Consider the following 14,669-nt stretch of genomic DNA (forward strand, 5'->3'; position numbering starts at 1 on the left):
AGGGGAGATAAGAAGGCCTTCTTAAATAAACAATGCAAAGAATAGAGGAAAACAATAGAATGAGAATGATTAGATATCTCTTCAAGAATACTGGGAGATATCAAAGTATTATTTCATGCAACGATGGGTACAATAAAGGACAGAAACAGTAAGGACCTAATAGATGCAGAAGAGATAAAGAAGAGGTGGTAAGAATATACAGAAGAACTGTACAAAATGATCTTAATGACCCAGATGACCACGATGGTTTGGTCACTCACCTACAGCCAGACATCCTGGTGTGTGAAGTCAAGTGGATCTTAGGAAGCATTACCACAAACAAAGCTAGTGGAAGTGATGGAATTCCAGCTGAGCTACTTAAAATTCTGAAAGACAATGCTGTTAAAGTGCCGCACTCGATAATGTCAGCAAATGTGGAAAACTCAAGAATGGCAACAGGACTGAGAACGGTCAACATTCATTCCAATCCCAAAAAGGCAATGCCAAAGAATGTTCAAACTACTGTACAGTTTTGCTCATTTCACAACACAGAGTACTAACCATTATACAATCACGGCCAATCACTCATTTCACATGCTAACAAGTTTATGTTCAAAATCCTTCAAGCAAGGCTTCAGCAGTACATGATCAAAAACTTCCAGATGTACAAGCTTGGTTTCAAAGAGGCAGAAGAACAAGAGATCAAACTGCCAACATTTGCTGGATCATAGAGAAAGCAAGGGAGTTCCAGAAAAATATCCACTTCTGCTTCATTGACTACACTAAAGCCTTTGACTGTGTGAATCACAACAAACCATGGAAAATCCATAAAGAAATGAAAATACCAGACCACCCTACTTTACCTCCTGAGAAACCTATATGTAGGTCAAGAAGCAACATTTATAACTAGACATGGAACAACAGACTGGTTAAAAATTAGGAAAGTATGAGAAGATTACATACTGTCACCTTGCTTATTTAACTTCTATGCAGAGTATATCATGCAAAATACCAGGCTGGATGAATCACCAACTGGAATCAAGATTGCCAAGAGAATTATCAACAACCTCAGATATGCAGATGACACTACTCTAATGGCAGAAAGCAAAGAAGAACTAAAGAGCCTCTTGATGAGGGTGAAAGAGGAGAGTGAAAATGCTGGCTTAAAACTCAACATTCAAAAGACTAAGATCATGGCATCCAGTCCCATCACTTCATGGCAAATAAACTGGGAAAAAGTGGAAACAATGACAGATTTTCTTGGGCTCTAAAATCACTGCAGATGGTGACTGCAGCCATGAAATTAAAAGGCACTTGTTCCTTGGAAGAAAAGCTATGATTAACCTAGACAGCATATTAAAAAGCAGAGACATCACATTGCCAACAAAGGTCCATTTAGTCAAAAGCTATGGTTTTTCCAGTAGTCATATACAGATGTGAGAGTTATCTTATAAAGAAGGGTGAGCACTGAAGAATCGATGCTTTTCAAACTGTGCTGGAAAAGACTCTTTGAGATTCCCTTGGATTGCAAGGAGATCAAACCAGTTCATCCTTAAGGGAATCAATCCTGAATATTCATTGGAAGGACCGATGCTAAAGCTGAAGCTCCAATACTTTGGCCACCTGATTCGAAGAGACGACTCACTGGAAAAGACCCCAGTGCTGTGAAAAATTGAAGAGAAAAGGAGAAAGAGGGAGCAGATGAGATAGCATCATTGATTCAATGGAAATTAATTTGAGCAAACTCTAGGAGATAGCAGAGGATAAAGGAGTCTGGCGTGCTGCAATCCATGGAGTTGCCAACAGTCGGAGATGATTTTCCAACTGAACAACAATAACACAATGATATCTTCTCATTGTGAACAGTTTGTCTTTTCTCCTTAAATATTCACCCATTTTAAAACTCACTTCTTGTTCTTTACCACTTTTCCAAATGGCTGAGGTCTCTCAACAGCATTTATCTTCCACAGTGCTCTATCATCTTTCTCTAACTCACCATCCAGATTGTTTTAAACCTAAAATTAATTCGTGTGTTTTTGAGTCTATAATCTACATTGTTAACAAAAAGATGTATTTACCTTGAGTTGTAAATATCTTAAACTCTTGGAATATATGAGCTTACTGGTTAGGATAAGAAAAGAGAAAGCTACTGTGTTTGTGTGTGATGGAAGCTGCTTCTTTTGTGTGTATATTTTGCACAGCAGCTAGCAGAATATTTTGCACAGAATAAAGGCTCCACGAAAGTTTGAGAAATTGCAAAATATGCCTGAGCATTACATGCACTCATAATAAATCCAGAATTCTGAAATACAGGAGGAGTACATGATGCTCTTGTCTCTATAGCCTTACCAATCAGTTCTCTTCTCTAAAAGACCTATAAGTACAACTTTTCTCTCATTATCTTAAAAAAAAGGAGAGTCAGAGACTATTATTGGTCACTGAGTGGGTAAAAAAGATGACCTCAGCACCAAGGGCATTTATCAAGAATTGACACTTACAGGCTGCAGATTATATCTCCTAATTAGGCTGGAAAAAGTCCAAGATAATTTTCCTGAAAAATTCTAACGTCTCAAATAACTGAGGTAGCTCTTGATTCTACCAAAATGCAGACAGACCAAATGATAATCTTCCAAAGTGCTCACAGCCTTCTTTTACTGGAGTGTGGAGATTTAACTTCAACCAGACTTATGCAATATTTTCCAGACTGGATTATACTAAGCATTAGGTCTTGACTGATTGCCAGAGCAGCACTTCCAAACGATTTTTGCACAAGAATTCAACTGCAGAAGAATCAATGGTAACCATACACTGCTAGAGATATCCTTCCCATGTGGGTGCACTGCACTTTCCAAACCATCTGCAGCAAACCACAGAAATACAAGCTGAACTGATGATGCTCAGAAAGTCCAGAATGTTGCTCCTTCTAGACAGTTTATAGCAAAGAACAAGAGAGATTTTAAACATTCTGTCATTAGATTGTTGATTTTAGTTGGTGGCAAGTGAAACTCTATTTAAAGCACTATGACAAGATCGTTTATCAGACCTCTAAAAATAATGCAAAAGGAAATTCCAAATAGGTTTTCCTATTTTTTTCCTTTTGTTCCACTGACAATTTATGCACTGAAGTTATTAATTTCTATATTTTCTATAGGCTTTGAGAATTGTTTTGAAATGAACTTTAAACATTCAAGTGGCAAGAAGAAAGAAAATAGAAACCCTCTAGAAAAAAACAAATCCCAGAAAAAAGCAGTGTAGCACTGTTTATAAGGGATTTAAGTTAAGAGTCTTTGAGTTGCTTTAACATTTGAAGCCATATTAGCAGAAGGAAAGTAATGATAAAACCCAAGTTTCATAAATAATAGGAATGAATATCTGGATTCAAATGTACCAGAAAGTAGTTTTCCCACAATGCTATATTCAAATTCAAATCTTTTTATTTTTAAATTTTAAAAATATACAGATAACTTCAGACACAGAGTAGGAAAAACTTACATATTATTGTGATACATATTTTAATTATTATAAATAACTTATGACGGTAACAACTATAATGGCTCCAGCATGTTTGGCAGCTCTCTCAAATATCATGATGCCATTCCACTAACTAATTTCACAAAATCAGTTTCTGCTCAAGACAAGAGAACACACTTGGCAGAATTCACTAGAATTGTAGACTTAAGAGTTCTGAGTCTCACACAAGCTTTCAGGGACCCAGGTTCTTTTCTGGTGGTAGAACCAAACTTTCTGGTTTTAGGTCTTAAAAGCAGGATTTTCAAAACTCATAAAGAGACTCAAAAAGTATGTTGGGCATCAAATTCCTTTTTAAATTCAGCTTTCTGGTAAGAATAACAACCTAACCCAAGAGACAGAATTTCTCTAAAATTTCAATACTTTCAGAAAAATATCCACAAGAAATTTCTGTTGAAATCTAGAATTCTTTCTAAAAAGGAAAAAAAAAAAAAAAAAACCTCATAGAAAATATCATTCTAGAGAGCAAATAAGGAATGTATCAGATGTGTCAGTGTCTAGAGGACATTCTATTAGCACAGGCAGTGTCTCTTTAATTTTTTGAAAGAGTTTGAAAAAGATTAGTATTAATTCTTTTTAAAATATTTAGTAGCATTCTCCAGTGAAGTTATCTGGTCCAAGACTTCTCTTTGTTGGGGAGGATTTTGATTACTGATTCTATCTCCTTACTAGTATAGATTTATCCAGATTTTTAAATTTATAATTTGGTATATCAATAAAAATTTATCCATTTTTTGTTGGTGTATAAAGGTCTATAATCTGTCTTATGATCCTTACTATTTTTACGGCATCAGTTGTAACATCTCCTCTTTCATTTCTGGTATTTATTATTTGAATATTCTGTTTTTGTTAGTCTAGCTAAGGGGTTGTCAATTTTGTTGATCTTTAAAAAAACCAAACCTTTTTTCTGTTTTTCTATTCTCTAGTTTATCTCTATTATAATCTTAATTTTTTTCATTCTTTCTGAATCCTTGGGTTTAGTACATTCTTTTACTAGCTCCTTGAGGTATAAAGTTAGGTTACTGATTAGAGGTATCTCTTCTTTTTTAATGAAGGCATTTATCGCTATATACATCCCTCTTAGTACTGCTTTTCCTACATCTTATAATTTTTGGTATACTGTGTTTTTGTTTTCATTTGTCTCAAGATATTCTTCAATTTCCCTTGTGATGTCTTCTCTGATATATTAATTGTTTAATAGTGTATTGTTTAATTTGCACATATTTGTGAATTTCCCAATTTTCCTATTATTGATTTTTAGTTGTGTACTGTCATGGTTAGAAAGATATTTGGTATGATTTCAATCTTAAATTTGTTAGAACTTGTTTTGTGGCCTAATATATGATCTATCCTGGAGAATTTCTATGTGTGCTTGAGAAGAATGTACATTCTGCTATTATAGAGTGTCCTAAATATAACTATAAGGTCCTATTCATCTTTGATGTTTTTCAAATCCTCTGTTTCTTTATTGACCTTTGGTCTGGTTGATCTATACATTACTGAAAATGGGGCATTGAAATTTCCTATTATTACTGTGCTGCTTTCTAGTTTTCCCTTCAATCAATATTTGCTTCATATATTTTGGTGCTTTACTGTTAGGTGCATATGTATTTTAAAATGTTTTATCTTCTGAGAGAACTGATCCCCTTTCCCATTATATAACGTCCTTCTTTGTTTCTTGAAACAGTTTTTGACTTTGTCTAATAAAAGTATGGCCACCCCTGCTCTCTTGTGGCTACCATTTGCATGGAATACCTTTTTTCACCCTTTCACTTTCAGCTTTTATATATATCCTTACACCTAAAATGAGTTTCTTGTAGAAAGCATATAGTTGGCCTTATTTTTTTAGCCAATTAGTCACTCTATGGTTTTTGATTGGAGATTTTAATGCATTTACAGTTAAAGTAATTACAGTAAGTCCCCCTACATATGAACTTACAAGTTGTGAATTTTTGAAGATATGAATGTGCGTTCACATATTTAATCATGTTAGTTCACATGCCTGGCATATATTGTCACGTTCACGCATCCTTTACAAGGGGTTGTGCTTTTGTGTACTTTGCTGTAGAGTACTATTTTTGTGCAACACAAGGAGCTTACTAATGAAGACCAGATGGAACTGGAGGACCAGAGAAAGGATGAAGAGAGACAAAATGAAGAAGTAACTGAAGAACCAAAGAGATTCATGACAGGAAATGGCAAGGGGATTTTCTTTATTTTAGGAGGCACTGTTAGCTTTTGAGGCACAGGACCCAAATGCAGAATGGAACGTGATGGCTATAGCAGTTGATCAGAATGCAGCCCAGTGTATTCTATATCATTCTGTGTCATCTGGGATGAGAAAAAAAGAGCTGCTACCTAGACATCATTGGGTCATTTTTTCAACAGGGTAGATAGAATTGAATCCAGCAAGGAACCAGAACATGTGCTATCAATGTCTGGCATGAGTGAAATTGCAGCTTGCCTTCCATCTCCTATTGCTGATGATCTTTTAGCTCTACCATCGCCCAGCCCCCTCTCCCTATCCAGTCAGTAACTCTTCTTGCCTGTTTACTCAGTGCCAGCCCCTGTATACCAGCTATTGCACTGGACTACTGTACTTTTCAAGGTACTCTGCTATAAGATTAAAAATGCTTCCTTTATATTGTTTTTTACATATTACTTGTATGAAACGTATCATAAACCTATTATAGTGTTAGCTGGCTAACTCTCTTGGCCTTAGGAACAAACTAGATTTATGAACACACTCTCAGAACAGACCTCATTCACAAGTAGGGGACTTCCTGTACTAATAGAGAAGGACTTACTATTGTCATTTCGCCGTTTTCTGTATGTCTTTGGTTATTCTGTCCCTATTCTTCCCACTTGCTGCCTTTCTTTGTATAGTTGAAAAAAATTTTTTTGGTAGGGATATGCTTTGATTTCCTTCTCATTTTCCTTTATGCAACTTCTATAGGTATTCTCTGTGTTGTTACCATGGGGATAACATTAACTATCTTACAGTTACAGCAATTTATTTTATTTTTTATCTTTTCTTAAATTGGGATATAGCTGATATATAATATCATATAAGTTTCAGGTGTACATAATTTTTAAAAGTTAGACTCCATTTATAGTTACTATAAAATATTGGCTATATTCCTTGTGTTGTATAATATATCCTTACAGCTTTTTTAAAATTTATTTTTAAATAGAGGATAATTGCTTTACAGTGTTGTGCTGGTTTCTGCCTTACAACAGTGTGAATCAGCCACAAGTATACATATATCCTCTAGCTCATGAACTTCCTTCCCACCCGCTATCCTACCCCTTTAGGTTGTAGCTTATTTATTTTATACATAATAGCTGCTGCTGCTGCGGCTAGTACCTCTTAATCGCTACCCTTAGCTTGCCTCTCCCTATCTTCCTTCTCCTCACTAGGAACTACTAGTTTGTTCTCTATATCTGTGAGTCTGTTTCCTTTTTGTTATACCTACTAGTTTGTCTTATTATTTAGATTCCACATATAAGTGATATCATACAAGTATTTGTGTTTCTCTGTCTGACTTATTTCACTTAGCACAACACCCTCCAGGTCCATTCATATTGTTGTAAGTGGCAAAACTTTGCTCTTTTTTTGTGGCTGAGTAGTATTCCATTGTGTGTGTGTGTGTGCGTGTGTGTGTGTGTGTGTGTGTGTACTATCTATTTTAAACTGACAACTTCAGTTGTAGGAAAAAAAATCTTTACTTCTTTGTATCTCCTCGCTGTGCTTTATGATTTTGATGTCATAAGTTACATCGTGCAATACTTTTTATCCATTAACATGGTTTTACAGTTACCATGATTTTTATATTTTAAGTTAGGAGCCTGGTAGGCTGCAATCCAAGAGGTCGCTAAGAGTCGAATACGACTGAGCGCCTTCACTTTCACTTTTCACTTTTCACTTTCATGCATTGGAGAAGGAAATGGAAACCCACTCCAGTGTTCTTGCCTGGAGAATCCCAGGGACAGGGGAGCCTGGTGGGCTGCCGTCTATGGGGTCGCACAGAGTCGGACACGACTGAAGTGACCTAGCAGCATTACAGTATTACATGATTTTATATTTGTTTATATATTTACTCTACCAGAGAATTTTGTATGTTGGGATGCTCTTGTGTTGCTGTCTAGAGTTCCTTTGTTTTCAACTTGAAAAACTCCCTTTAACGATTCTTCTAGGAAGTTTAGTGGTGATGAACTCCTTCAGCTTTTGCTCATCTGGGAAGGTCTTAATTTCTCTTTCATGCCAAGGACAGTTGGCAGAATATAATCATCTCAGTTGGTAGGTTTTTCTTTTTTAGCACTTTGAATATATCATCCCACTCCCTTCTGGACTTAATGTTTCTACAGAATAATGTACTAATAATCTTTATGTGAGTTTTCTTGAATGTGATTTGTTTTTTCTTACTGTTGTCAATATTCTCTTTCTTTGACTTTTTTGCCCCTCCAACCTCCTGTCTTTAACTTTTGACAGTTTGATTGTAACATTTCTCAGATGGGCCTTTTCAGTTCATCTTGTCAAAGGTCTTTAATTTGGGTGTCCAATTCCTTCCTCATATTTGATAAGCTCTTTACGTTTTTCTTTCTTCTTCTGGCACTCTCACAATGTGTATAACTGGTCCATTTCATGGTGTCCCATTAGTTTTTAGGCTTAACTTTTATGTATTAATTTTTCTTTATATTTTCCTAATTTAATAATTTCAAAAAACATGTCTTCCAGTACCTTGATCAAGTCTGTTGAACCATTTTAGTGAATTTCTAAATTCAGTTGCTGTATTCTTCAGCTGGAGAATATCTGCTTGGTTGTTCATCAATAACTTCTATTCTCTTTGCTGGTGGTCCCATTTGGTTCATGCATCATTTTTTAAAATTTTGTTCAGTTGTTTATCTGTATTCTATTGCAGTGCATTGAAGTTTTTTTTAGAATGATCATTTTGAATAATCAGCTAATTCATAGACTTCCATTTCTTTAAGGTAGGTTTGTAGAGATTCCTTTTATTCCTTTGATTGGGCCATGTTTTCCTGTTTCTTTGTGTGTCTTATTATTTTTTTGTTGTGTTTTTTGAATTTGAAGAGTCACCTCTCCTGGTCTTTATGGACTGGTTCTATACAGGGGAAGATTTTTAATCAATCTGTCTAGAGAACCTGGGGGGCCTTCAAACATTTTCTGGGGATGCATCTTCTCTATGTTTGTGTACATAATTTCCCAATTAGAGAGCTCTGAGTTTCTTTTTCAAGAGTTTCTTATCTCTTTCTCCCTCTAGTGTTTATCTGTGGTACCACAGATTCTCTGATGGTACAACAAGCTACTAAGCTCTTTTGTTCTCTGTAGCCCCTCAGGCATCCAAAGTATACTCCTTCCCTTACTGCCTCAGGTCAGGGGAGACAGAAACTAATCTCTAAGGTAGTCCAGGGTAGCCCCTTTAAAGGAGGAGGCGATGGCACCCCACTCCAGTACTCTTGCCTGGAGAGTCCCATGGACGGAGGAGCCTGGTGGGCTGCAGTCCATGGGGTCGCTAGGAGTCGGACACGACTGAGCGACTTCACTTTCACTTTTTACTTTCATGCACTGGAGAAGGAAATGGCAGTCCACTCCAGTGTTCTTGCCTGGAGAGTCCCAGGGACGGCGGAGCCTGGTGGGCTGCTGTCTATGGGGTCGCACAGAGTCAGACACGACTGAAGCACTGAAGCGACTTAGCAGCAGCAGCCCCTTTAAAAGCTGAAACATTGTATGTACATTCTACTCTTCTCCCTAGCCCCCACCCTAAAAGAGAAATTGTGAGTTGGGTACTTTGTCCTAATCATGTTAACCTGAGCCGGCCTCTGTCTGTGGCACTGCCAGTTCTCTGTTGCTACAAAAATCAGCTAAGCACTGTTTAACTCTCCATGGTCTCCAGCCATTAAAAGTATGCTGGTTTCCTGTCAGTGGTCAGAGTTAGGAAAGACAGATGGCAGCTCCTCAGGTAGTCTCCCAAAAGTTAGAACATTGGACACATGCCATTCTTTCTTTCCCAAGGTAGAAGCTTCAACCTAGATTTTTTTCCTTCTAATCCCCCAAGCCTGAAAAGCTTAGGGGAGGGGCTACTGTGGTTGATATGAAATGGCTTTCTTACATGTTTCAATATGGTTATGCTTGGTTTTGAGCTTGCCAGGGGTACTTCATAATTGATTTCTGAATTTCTTACAAAAGCTCTTTGGATCATACACTACTATTAAATTAGTGCTTCTGTGGGGAAACAAGACTTATGCTTCCTATTCTGCTACCTTGCTGACATCACTCCTTAAGAATTTTTAAAATGTTTATTAATTTTTCAATTTTCTTCTTTCAGTAATGACCCACTTATATCTTGTCCATTTCCATACTGGAGTGTTTGCCTTATGATTAATTTGCAGGAAGCATTTCTATAGTCTGCACACTAATCCTTTGTCTGTTTTATAAACTGCAAATACCTTCTAAATCTGGCTGTTCTTTTCTATTTATTTAATAGCTTCTTGTTATTGCTTCTATTTATTCTTACTGAATTTTAAGAAATCATCAACTTTACCTATGGTGGGAGTTTGGTGTAGAGTGTAAATACACATTGCATCCTACTAACTTTTTAAATCCCCTTCAGTAATTTTTAATTCTATTACTTCAAAGATCCATTATTCAACATTCACCTCAAGGCTAAATCAAAGTCTTTACCTGATGTATAAATGATGGTAAGTGCTTTCCACACACCCTACGGGCACTTCATCTTATTTTTTAAGGTGTACTTTATATACCACAAAATGTACCTGTTTAAAATGTAGAATTCAAAAGATTTTATTGAATTATGAGTTTATTGACTTGGATAACCACCTTCATCATCATCCACTTTCAGGACATTTCCATCACCTCAAGATCTTTTGTGCTCATTTGCAGGAAACCCCTCTACCTACCTCTGGTCCCAGGCAGCAAATACTCTATTTTCTGTCTCTCTATTATGATTTATCTATTCTGGACATTCTACAAATATGGACCCATACAGTATGTGGCCTTTCATGATTGGCTTAAGTATAATGTTTTGTTTTTAATAATTTAGATTATTTATTTATGGCTGCACTGGGTTTTCATTGGCGCATGCGGGCTTTCTCTAGTTGCGGAGAGTGTGGGCTACTCTTCATTGCGGGCCCCAGAGCACACAGATTTCAGCAGTTGCAGCACACAGGCTTAGTTGCTCTTAAGCATGTGGAATCTTCCTGGACCAAGTATAGAACCCATGTCCTCTGCATCGGCAGGCGGATTCTTATCCACCACACCGCCTGGAAAGTCCAAGCATGTTTTTGATGTTAACACATACTGCAGCAGGAATCAGAAGACTGGTCCTTTTTCACTGAGGAATAGCATTCTATTGTATGGACAGAGCATATTTTATCCATCCATTAGTTGATAGATATTTGGGTTGCCTCTGCTTTTGGTCTATTATGAATAATGCCAGTATGAACATTCACATACAAGCATTTGTGTGCTTATTAGCCACTGGTGTATGTATATATATTTTCAGTGACATACATTCCCATCTTTTACCAGTTTTTTAACTGAGTTATCTGTCTTCCTATTACTGACTTCTTTGTATATTCTGGGTATGAGCTCTTTATCAGATGTATGATTTGAAAATACTTTCTCAGAATCTATGACTTGTCTTTTCATTTTTTTAAACAATGGTAACAGATAATTTTTAATTTATTTTTGTATTCACTTGAAGATGGTCCTCTGGATTGTTTCTGTTTCTGAACTACTACAAATAAAGCAGCTATGAATATTTATGTAGAAACATTTGTGAATACCTACATTTTTCTTTGTCATTTCTTTGTCATGAGTGAAACTGCTGGGTTCAATGGTAAGAATGTGTTTAACTTTATAATAAACCACCACACTGCCTACCAAACCAGTTATAGTGATTGCTATCCTTATGGAAATGCTATGCTTAACTTTCTGAGGAACTGCCATACTGTTTTCTACTAGGGCTTTACCACTTACATTCTCATCAGCATTGTGTGAGGGTTCTACTTTCTCCACATCCTTGCCAAAATGTCATTTTCCATTCTGTTTGTTGTTTTTTAAATTATAGCCATTCTACTTAGGCGTGTTGTAGTATCCCACTGTGACTTTTAATTTGAATTTCCATAATAATTAGTAATTTTAAGCACCGTTTTATATGCTTATTGGACAGTTGTACATCTTTTTACAACTAATAAAGTCTCTAATAAGGTCCCTAATAAAGCCTCTTACCCATTTTTTTTTGTTGTTGTTGTTTTGTTTTGTTTTTTAATTTTATTTTTAAACTTTACAATATTGTATTAGTTTTGCCAAATATCAAAATGAATCCGCCACAGTTTTGAATTGAGCTTTTGTTGTTGTTTTTAGGAGTTTTTTTTATAGTCAGGATATTAATCCTTTATCAGATATATTATTCCCAACTGAATGATATATCTTACTTACCAGGTATTGTATTAATTGTAATGAAATCCAGTTTACCTACCTCTGCTTTGTTTCTTATGGTTTTGGTGTTGTATTCAAAAAAATCCCTGCCAAATCTCATGTTATAAACATTTTCTCCAGTGTTTTCATCTAAGAGTTTTATATTTTACTTTAAGGGATTAAATACAAATGGTTCCTAAAGGCTGAGGGCAAACACCATTTCAGACAGAGCTTTAATTGGCAACAGCTTTATTTAAAAAAAAAAAAATTACAAATTTCTTTGGTTCCAGATTCTTCTAATGATTTGTTAAAAATAAAAATGCTCACCAATCAAAACAACTTTGAATTCTTTCATTTAGTGAAGAAATATTTTGTAATATGATTAATTGCATTTTAATTTGTCTGAATCTATTTGATTTGGTTAGTCTAGATTTTGGTATATTATGTTTCTTAAAATAGGTTATTTGTGCATACCAAATATCTGCTGCCTTGTAAATAATTTTGATTGTGTAACTGTGTGTGTGAATGATACAGCCTCACACTGAGCCATGCATTCTTTCTTTTGTGTTGGATTCTGCGTATGTGGGTATCAGTTTTACTCAATTGGTACCCAAGAGACATTGTTTGATCTACTTAACGACCTGAGAGTTGAGAGAAAAGTGATTAAAAAAAGAAAATCTGTAAAAATTGCCAATTTGCCATGTATCCCCCTGAAAATAATCTCTCTACATAGAATATAACCATAATTATGAACATGCATTTCCTAAGAATTATAAAACTTTTCTTTCATAACAAACTGATACATTTTGAAACTTGAGAAGGGGGATGTTTAGTTTAACACCTACCGTCTTTGACTGCTAAACCCATTAAGATGATTCTCTCGGAGTTCAGACACTAATGATAAAACCATCTGTAAAACAAAATCAGTTGCAGGTTAACTCACGCTGCAAACAGGATTACATCAGTTCTATTTTTCTTGGTGTGAGTGATATTTCCGTTGAGATTCCCCACTCTCTTCCCCCACCAATCCTCTCCTTGCTTTACTTCTTCAAAATAAAAAGAAAGCAGTGCCAAATCACATTTACTAATAATCTGGATTTTATGTTTAATGTCTGTTACTCTGTACTCCTAAATATTTAAGCAAATTAATACTAGGCAAGTCATTAATTTCCCCCAAATTAAAACCAAACCTATTAAAAATAAAACCATGCTAGAGTTAGTTTACTTTTTTCTTTCTTATTATTTTTTAAAAATGCTGTTCATGTATACAGCTTCCAAAAGACTAGAACAGTATTCAAACATTAAAATCTCAAACATTTTTTAAAAGAGCTGTGCTAAGACCATAAATTGTTCCTTGAATTTGGCTAAAATTAAAGGCAGAAGAAATCACAGCTTTAATTCTAAGATGTAAATATATAGAAGGTTGTTATTTATTGAATATTTTGCCTTAACATAAAATTCCCATCAGGTTATTTTTAAATATGAAATTTGTCCAACAGTAAAAGACTGTGTTTACATTGGTTAAGGAAGTCTCTTCTCCCAGAAATCTTTCAGAGAATAAATGAGATGTGTTAAGGGACAGAGAGGTTGGTTGATTTAGAATAACCTCTCCTGGTTTCCTTCTTCTTCTCTAATCTCTCATCTCACATTTTTTCCTTACATGGCCATGAGTCCACCCAAGGTAAGAAGAGATAAACACAGAAAAGTTAAACATCTCTCCTGGAGGAGTGAAATATTTCCATTTACCTTTTTTGCAGATGGTACATTAAGCAATGAAAATTTCAATACTAATAAATTAAAAATACTCACATTTTTAAGTAAACCAGGATAGTAGTCTGTGGGTGCATACCCAAGAACTTGATTAAAAAGACCAACTTCTTTTATATCAAATCTGGATGTGGAAACTATATGAGATAACAACCTCTAAAAAACATAAACAGAGAAAGAAAAAGGTCTCAAAATGAAATAAGTGCCTATTATGTATAAGGCCAAGAAGCTGGGTCATTTGTAAATGGGGTGGTCTCAATGAAATGAATAATCATAATTTTTCCAAATACTCAGTTCACTTTGATTCAGATATAAAGAGGAAATAAGTTAGTGATAAAATTATTACATTAAGTAAATTAAAAAAACATTAATAGTGAAATACGTATAACTAATGAACAAGGCTTTAACTACACTAGAAATGTGATCTTTACTGGTTTTAAACTCAGTGAAACATTCTTATCAGAGTAGAGATGATTACTTAATACCTGACAAGGAACACATCACAAATTACTAGGGAAAGGAAAGATTATGCAATAAATGGTACTAGGAAAAACTACTTGAAAAAAATTATATTCTCATCTTATGATACTTATCAAAATATGCTTGAATTTACTATAAATTAAAGAGATCAATGTAAAACTGAAATAAAATAATAAGCAAGAAGAAAACAGAAGTACTTTTCACATGTCTGAATGGGGAAGAACTTTATAAACTCAAAGTCAAGGGAGCAAATCAACAATTGTTCTAAATTACAACAAAACAGCTCCCCCTCAAAAAAAACACACTTTGTGTTTCCCAGAACAAACTAAGAATATTAACAACAAATAATACTGCATATGTAATCAAATTTGGACTTCCCAGGTGGCCCTAGTGGTAAAGAACCCACCTGCCAATGCAGGAGATGTGATAGACATGGGTTCGATCCCTGGGTGAG

The 14,669-nt window shown here is 35.3% G+C and overlaps 1 protein-coding gene across 12 annotated transcripts in view; it reads right to left on the reverse strand.

Annotated features, from left to right (window-relative positions):
• FANCC (FA complementation group C) overlaps positions 1-14,669 on the reverse strand; it is a 342,060-nt gene that overhangs the window by 82,026 nt on the left and 245,365 nt on the right. For all 12 annotated transcript variants that reach the window (XM_027550193.1, XM_027550192.1, XM_027550186.1 and 9 more), the window contains 2 exons: positions 13,778-13,891; positions 12,814-12,878 (listed from right to left, as the gene is read on the reverse strand). In XM_027550193.1, coding sequence (XP_027405994.1) covers positions 12,814-12,878; positions 13,778-13,891 — 179 coding nt within the window. The remainder of the gene's footprint in view (positions 1-12,813; positions 12,879-13,777; positions 13,892-14,669) is intronic.

The sequence above is a fragment of the Bos indicus x Bos taurus genome, chromosome 8, assembly GCF_003369695.1.
Source record: "Bos indicus x Bos taurus breed Angus x Brahman F1 hybrid chromosome 8, Bos_hybrid_MaternalHap_v2.0, whole genome shotgun sequence".
Lineage (NCBI taxonomy): Eukaryota > Metazoa > Chordata > Mammalia > Artiodactyla > Bovidae > Bos > Bos indicus x Bos taurus.